The 8488-nt window shown below is 18.1% G+C and overlaps 1 protein-coding gene across 1 annotated transcript, besides 8 other annotated features; it reads right to left on the bottom strand. All coding sequences in view use genetic code 6, as the record gives it.

Annotated features, from left to right (window-relative positions):
* Positions 1–829: 829 nt before the first annotated feature.
* Positions 830–898: a microsatellite.
* A 592-nt stretch (positions 899–1490) lies between these two features.
* Positions 1491–1524: a microsatellite.
* Positions 1525–2113: 589 nt separating this feature from the next.
* Positions 2114–2168: a microsatellite.
* Positions 2169–2180: 12 nt separating this feature from the next.
* Positions 2181–2229: a microsatellite.
* Positions 2230–2234: 5 nt separating this feature from the next.
* IMG5_145600 (kinesin motor domain protein) lies at positions 2235–7223 on the bottom strand (the record flags this gene model as incomplete). Its single annotated transcript, XM_004031128.1, has 3 exons — positions 2235–3478; positions 4244–4762; positions 4940–7223. Coding segments are annotated over 3 exons (4047 nt in total), but the record flags the coding sequence as incomplete, so codon positions are not given.
* Positions 3375–3438: a microsatellite.
* Positions 3387–3439: a microsatellite.
* Positions 4845–4913: a microsatellite.
* Positions 7224–7895: 672 nt separating the features above from the next.
* Positions 7896–7952: a microsatellite.
* Positions 7953–8488: the final 536 nt, after the last annotated feature.

Genomic DNA, 8488 nt, shown 5'->3' with positions numbered 1-8488 from the left:
ATTTTGCTTCTTCCTCTTATAATGTTTTCTTTTTTCTTAAGTACGCACGGAAATCGCCTTAATCGCAATATTCCTGGACCAAATAATAGTTATTATTTGTTTCTAAAATATCCAAGCAACGTACTACATAATCAGAATCTAAAATCTTCATTATACTTATTTCTTATAATATTGTATTCATTAAATATGATTCTTATTCTAATAAAGATTTCTTTATGACTTTTATTGCCACTATTTCTTCTGTATCTTCGTTTCTGCCTTTGTATACTGAAGCAAATTAGCCTTTACCTAATTTGATTTTTGGATTATATGTATAATTTCCTATTTTTTTCAAATTTCCTTCAGCCATAATAAATTTTTTGTTTTTATATTTTTCGGCTTATAATTTTATTTTTATGGTTTATTAGTGTATTAAAATCAAAAATTATTTTTTTAAAAAATTTTAAATTTTATTTTTATATAATTCTTCTTTTAAAAGCAAAATACAAAAAAACATTTTTCAATAATATAAATGAATTTAAAATAGCATATTTACAAATTAAAAATATAATCAGGCTCATGAAAAAATATTTTTGTTTGTTTCCTCTATATATTGTATTTATATATTTTTTTTCTTTTTTAATATCATAAATAATTTTGATTTTTTTTTCTTTTTTTAAAAATAAATTTTTTATGCTAATGGTTAAAAATAAGTTTAGATTATTTTAATTAAGAAAAAACTATAAATAAAATTTTTAGAAATTATTTGTATTTACTAAAAAATGCATAATTAATTAATAAAAAAAATTATTGAATAACCTCAACTAATAATGAATATCATGATATATTCATTAATTTATATAATAATTATAAATTTAAGTATTAAGTCTATTTATTTTAAAATTAATTATTAATTTTATTTAAAATTATTTTTTCGTTATTGACATTATAAAATTAATAAAAAAAAATGGGGGGAACTTAATTAATATTCAAAATTTTATTAGAAAAAAAAATTAAAAAAATAGTCAAATAAAAAAAATTATATTTAGAGAATATTTAAAATCATACAGCTTTAATGAACATCCTAAAATTAAATAGTATAAAAAATAGTTCAAGCATAAATAAAACTATTAGCAATTTGAGAATTTTTTAATATATGCATTTTGTTTTATCATATATAAGTTAAAAATAACATACTATAAATATTAATTAATTAAGATATTATCAATTATTAAATAAAACACATTTTATAGTTATGTCTTTTTTTTTCAACAAATGTGAAATTAAAAAAACATGAACATAAAAATGTGAGCATTTTATTAATAAATATCATAATTCTTATATAAAATATATGCTCATTTTTTTAATACTTTTAACTTATGTTTTTTTTTCGAGTAATGTAACAATTTTTCATATTTATAAATTATTATAAATATATAAAACCTTTATATTTCAATTAATTAAAAAAATACATATTTTTATTAATTTTTTTTATATAATTTCGTTTATTTTTTTAATAACATTTATACTTTTAATACTTTTATATAGTAAAAATTATTTTAAAATGATAATTCATTATTAAATAATAAAAGAATTCGGAGATGATTTTTTTATCTATTTTTTGTTTTTCTTATTTATTTATATATATTAATAATTTTTATAAACTTATTAAAAATAAAAAAAATTATCTTATTTCTAATATTTGTTATATTAAAAAAAAAATATTAATTTCTTCTTATAAATTAATGATCAAATATTATATTATATAAATTTTTTACTTATATAATAAAAATTATTGTTTTTGAAAATTTTCTTTATATACCATATTTTTTATTATGGTAAATATTAAATGGTTTTTTAAAAAGAGATCAAAGAGAAAAAATAAAATATTAATAAAAAAATATTGATTATGGTCTATAAATTTTAATTTAAAACCACCAGATAAGAAAATTATCAAAATATAGAGGAATTTGAATACTAAAGATACAAATCTACTTTTTTGAAATATAGGTAGTTCTTATTTTTAAAAAAATATAAAATGAAAAAATAAATATGTAAAATTAAAAAAGCAAAAAACAAAACATAAATATAACTAAATACAATAGATGATAAATAGTAATATTGTTTTTGAGATATAAAAAAATCAAATTGAAATTAAATAAATAAATAAAAGCAAAATTAATTAAATACATTTTTTTTACATAAAAAAAAAAAATTAATAATAAAAAAAAATTAAAAAAAATAAAAAAAACTTTTCAATCCAAAAATTATAAGTTTTCTTTACATTCTTATGTAGGTTTCCATAATTTAATAGTTTTATCAATGGATCCGCAAGCAAAAATGCTCTCATTTTATTAATTATTAATTTAACTTATACAGTTAACCTAGACAAGTCCATTAGAAATATCAGAAATTTCCTTAAACTTGTTATTGTTTACAGTAGTGATAATTTTGATTTTTCCATCTTTTTATCCGACATAAACCAAGTTATTTTAAGTATTTGATTCTATGCATAAAATTTACTAATTAGAGTATTAAATTTATTTTAAATTATTTTCAAAATTTCCTGTTCCCCAAAGTTTTATATTATGATCTTTAGATCCACTTACAATATTATCATTCAAAACAGCTAAAGAAGTTACAATATCATAATGTGGAGGCTACAAAGGTTCTAAAGAAGTAGTATTGTTTTCTTAAATAAAAGGAATTCTTCGAATATAATGATCTCTACTTCCACAATAAAGTATATTCTTATATGTTAATAATGCAAAAAAATCTTGATTTTTTTCCTTCTCTTCGACTATTTATTATTTTCTCAGATCCCAAAATACAAGTGCCCCTGAATTCTAACTTCCTTTACCACCCGCTAGTAATATATTATTAAAAAAAAGAAGTTTTTTTATATCTTCATTCGAACTTTTTAAAGCACATACTTTCTATAAACTTACCAAATCCCAAATATTTATATATTTATCACAAGCTGTTACAATCATTTTTTCATCTTAAATAATATACAGACCTTTTACATTTCCTTATTAATGAGCATTTATATCACTGATACTTTTTTAGGCTTCAATATCCCATATTTTAAGACTTTTGACAGAAGTAGAAAAAAGCAAATTTTCATGACTTTAAATTTAATATACTTAAGACTAATGAGCATCTTAAATTTTCCATTTACATTCCCATTTATAAATTGAATTAAAAATGGCTTAATCTTAATTAAAAATCTGATTGTTAATTGTTTGATTTCCATCATTCTTTTATGCCTGAATATTTGGGTTATTTTAGGTTAATGAGGTTAATAAATTATTTAATTACTCGTATTGGTTTTCTTGAAAATAATAACTTTTCTTTAAATTTATTGGAGAGTTAGATTGTGAATCTTTAATTTTTTATGATTATTCTTACTATTATTATATTACTTACTATTATTAGATTTGTTATTACTATTATTATTGTTGTGATGTATGAATTTATTCCAATTATTATATTAGTTCTGCAAAATTATCTTTTTTATAATCAACCTCTCCTACTATACTTTTTTTAACTTGTTTCCTTCGATCTTTTAAAGATGTAATTAAATTATTTTTTTATTATTGTTGTTACTATAAATTATTATTTATATTATCTTATTTGTTTAAAAAATTCGAATTACTTCTTGAAAATGAACTAGGAGTTTTTAAATGACTTTTACTTCCGCTAGCTTTTTTTTAACTTTATTCAGAATTATATCCTTAAGTAGGAGTATTATTCATACTATGAATAATAGAAGCCTATTATTCTAATTAATTATTTGAATTTTAAATACTTATATGGTTAATACTTAAATTTGAGTTATTATTTTATTTAGTATTAATATTAGTAATACTTAAATTGTTATTAGTTTAAGGATTAAATGCAAATTATGAATCATCTTGTTAAGATGAATTCTATTATGAATTATTATTTAATTAACATGGAGTTCCTCCTTTTTTTAATGTATTATTTAATAAAAGCTAAAGGATTTACTCACATGTTTATTGCTTTTCTATTCCAATAAATTTATCTTTTTTTTCAATTTTCTTTAAATTATCATATTTTTGTTAGAGTGTTTCATTTTTTTTATAAAGCATTTTTTCTTACATTTCACTCATTTTTAATTTTCGTGATAGTTCTCCAATCATTTTTTACAAGTTTTTGCTGTTTTCTTCTACATCTAATGCATGTATTGATTTTATTCTACTATGATTGATACAATTATTATTAGTACTATTTATCATACTTTTGTTATTTTATTCATAGTTGTTATTATCTAAATTGAATTAAGATTTAAAATCATTAATTTATGTGAATGTTAAATTTTTTTGTTATTATTATTATTATTATTCACCAAGTATTCGGTTTTATTAATAAAGTATATCAATTTATTCTTTATACTCTTGCTATTACATTTCAAGTACTTATGTTATATCTTAAGTTTTTAAAAGTTCAGAAGTAATATTGATAAAAGAACTTAAAGCACTTTACAGATAAATTTTAAGGACATTAATATCTTCTAGTTTAATAATATCATTTTGTATATTTTCAAATACAAAAGTATCTTAATCGTATAGTTTTTAAATTTTTTATTTTTAAAATTAATGCATATCTTCTAAAGTTTCTATTCTATTTTGAATTTCATTTAATTATATAGTCTTTTCTTCATCGATAACTAAAGAAGAACAAGTTTCTTACTTTAATTCGATAAGTTTTTGTTACATTTGTTATAATTCTAATTATATGTTTTATAATTGTTATTCTTCTTTAACAATTTTATTGTTTATATTCATTTTCTATACAATTTCATATAAATGTTAATACATAATATCTTCATATTTACTATCTTATTATAATTATTATTATTATTATTATTATTATTATTATTATTATTATTATTATTATTATTATGTATTTGATTAGTTTAATTCAATAACCTTACTTTATTTTTTTTAAAGTATTATTTGATCTGATTTTCCTTTATTGATATTTTAATTTATTTATTTATTTTTTTATAATATCTTCTAGATAAGATTTTTCGAACGAATTAATTTTTTTATATCTTCTTATTTTTTTAAAATTTAAATTTCTTACTTTTTATTCGTGTTTTGTAATTTAAATATTTATTTTAACTTTTACACATTCTCGCGTTTTTCAGCCATTAAATCTTTGAATTTTTTCATTTTGAATTTTTCAAAATCTTCATTATTTTTTTTAATTTATTTAAATAATGTTATTTTAGCGTGTTTATAATTGTTTATTTCTAATTAATATTCTGCTATTTTTTTTTCCTGGTTAGCAATAATTTTTTACAGATTTTCTTATTCTTTCGCTTTTTTTTTATAATCATTTAGTTAATTTATCATCTCTTTGTTTCCCCCAAGTTTTTTTATTTAATCTTCTAACTAAGAAATCTTTTAATGATATTGGTCTTTCATTTTTTCTAATAATTACTATTGGTTTTTTATTTACTCAAGATTTAATTTATGAACTTTTTCTTAGAAAGTATTAATAGAACCATCAACTTCATTAATTTTTTATTTAGTAGATTACTGAATTTCTTACATCATTAAAAATTCAGGATCTTCTTTTAATTTATTTTAAATTATTTCTTCATCATCATCTTCATCAGGCAGTTGATTTTATTAGTTTTAATCTTCAGTCGTATTTTTATCATCATTTTAGGATATGATTTGACTATTTTTTTTTTATAAATCTATTATTGCTTTTTTATACATACTAATAGTTTTTTCTTTTTCAAATAAAATTTATTAATCTTAAAGCGAAGCTTTAATCGTATTATCGAATTCGATTTACAATTCTCGATAATACATATCTTTTTATTCAATTTATTTTTTTAGTTTTTAATTTAATTCTTAATATTCTTCAACAATATCTTTCTTTATATCGATATTAGTGTCTTAATTTTCCCATTTAAGTCTATATAAATCTCTTTCTTTTTAAATAGTCAAAAGTTGAATTTCAGCATTATAATTAATCTGTTTGTATGTCGAATTTTCTGCTTACAAATTCTTTATTTTTAGTTCGCATTCTTTTATTTTTTCCTCATTTTTATCATTGAAATTAATATTAGTTCCGAAATTATAATTCACCTTAATATTATATTAATCCAAAAGTAGTTTGAATTAATCATTTTCTTATTATAGGATTTAAATTTATTCTTTTAGTTTATTAATTAGAGCACTTTAGGGATCTCTATTGACTATTGGTTTATTTTTAATTTTCCTAGCTCTGCTAGCATATTTTAATGCATTCAAACTTTCTTCAAAGTTACTTTCAGCAGGTGAGACACATACGATCATTAAAGTGTTAGAATTACCTCCTAAACTATCTTATAAAATTCTTGTTAATTTAGAATCTCTATAAGGGATATGTTTACATTATATATCAGTAAGTGCAGAAATAACATTACCTAAAGCTAAGAGTCCCATATTAATATTAATTCCTTCTTTTAAAGTAGCTCCAATAGCTCCTGTTTTTTTAATACGTTCACTTCCTGCCAAATCTACAAAGTGAAATTTACTTGTAATAAAACTATTAATTTCTTAATTTTCTTATATATTTTCTTTAAATATTTAATGTAAAAATACTGTATAAATTGCATGTGAACGTGAACTAGATGCATTCATTAAAGTTGAACTTGTACTTCGTGAAAGAGCACCTTTTTCTAATGCTAAAAGCATATCTTGAGGAGAATTCACGTGTTCTTCAATCAATCCTTAAAGTGAAATATTACCATCAGATTCCTCACGAATAAATATATTATTATTATGGCTCTTTTTGGATTAAATATCTAACAAATCTATTATAAATTCATTATATATTTCGAAATATGATACTCTTATTTCTTTTTCTGTTTCTTTTATATTCTCAAATATCTCGTTTATTACTCGAGGAATTATTCCTAATTCGTATTCAGGAGAAATTTATTATGAAGATGTACCCATTGTATATGTTTTACCTGATCCAGTTTAACCATATGCTAAAATTGTTACATTTTAGCCTTAAAAAAATTTTACTACTAAATCTTAAACAGTTTCCTCATAAATTTTTTACTATGATGAATCTTAGTCATATATTTTATCAAAATCAAATTCTTTGTCTTTACCAATTATTAGTTTTGTTGTTGTCGCGCATTTTATGCAACTTTATTCACTTTCAACTAATTCTCTAGGTATAAATGGACGTATTCTAACTGCTACTTGCACACAGGAATCTTTTTTTTAGTTTTATTTCGGGAGTTTTTTTTAATTGTCGCTTTTTTTTTATTTTAGAAATTAATATTTTTGTTGATGTTCTTTTTTTTATTTTTTATTTTTTTATGATGTAATTATAATTTTATGTATTTTGAATTTTTTTAATCAAATATATTAATGTTTATAAAAGACATTTACTTTGATTGATTTTCAATCATATATGTTAAATTTGATATTACTGTTTTTTTATTTGTGTTTTTTTTTTTTGGATAGATTGTTTTATTATTTTGTTATGATTATTGTTTTTATATTTATATATATTTAAAGTTCTCAAGGTTTTTTATAAAATAAATAATATTTATGTGTCTGCTATATATAAAATAATTTAAAAATAATTTATTTAAAAAAACAATAAAAAAAGTATTATTTTTGGTAAATCAAACAATATCTAAAATTTACTAAATTAAAATTAATAAAACTAATAATGTAAATTATACAAAAATATAAAATAATGTCTAAATAAATAATATATATATATCTGATTTGTCAATAATTTTCTTACAATTTTTTTCATTGAATTTATTACTTAAATATAATAATTTTAAATACTCTATCAATAGTTTTAAATTCGAAAATTAAATGTTTAAAAATTCTTATATATTATTTTATTTAAATATATATATATATATATATATAATTATTAAATATATATCATTTATTATTATTAGTATTATATTTTTAAATCTAATATTTATTTGAAAATAAAGTTCAGACATCTATAATAAATTACATTGTTCTCATTAATTTTTTTATTAATGAAATTAATTTTACTGTTGCTTTATTAAAGATACTATAATTTAGATTCTTCAATTTAATTTTTTTTAATGCAAAATCTTTATATAATTCTTGAATTTTTTGTATATATTTTTTTATGTTTATAAATGTAAAATTTCTATTTTTTATAATAAACTTTGAAAGTAATGTTATTTTTTATATTTAAAAATATTATTGTATATATTTAACATATAATTTTAATATATTTTTTGTTTATTATTTTTAACCATATTAATTTAATTTTGAATAATTTTTTTTTTTATTCACTTTTATTTAAATATTTAATATTAATTATTAATACTTCTATTACGAATTCCAAATTTCATAAAATGTACTTTAAATTTATTTTTATTTAATTTTATTTGATTTCTTTTTGTTATTATTAAAACATTTATTCTATTTTATTAATAGATTTATAACTAAAAAATTTTAAACAATCA

This window comes from Ichthyophthirius multifiliis (genome assembly GCF_000220395.1).
Source record: "Ichthyophthirius multifiliis unplaced genomic scaffold scaff_1120509251128, whole genome shotgun sequence".
In the NCBI taxonomy this organism is placed as follows: domain Eukaryota; phylum Ciliophora; class Oligohymenophorea; order Hymenostomatida; genus Ichthyophthirius; species Ichthyophthirius multifiliis.
The sequence above is the reverse complement of the archived record's forward strand: the minus strand, read 5'-3'. Positions and strand labels throughout refer to the sequence as shown.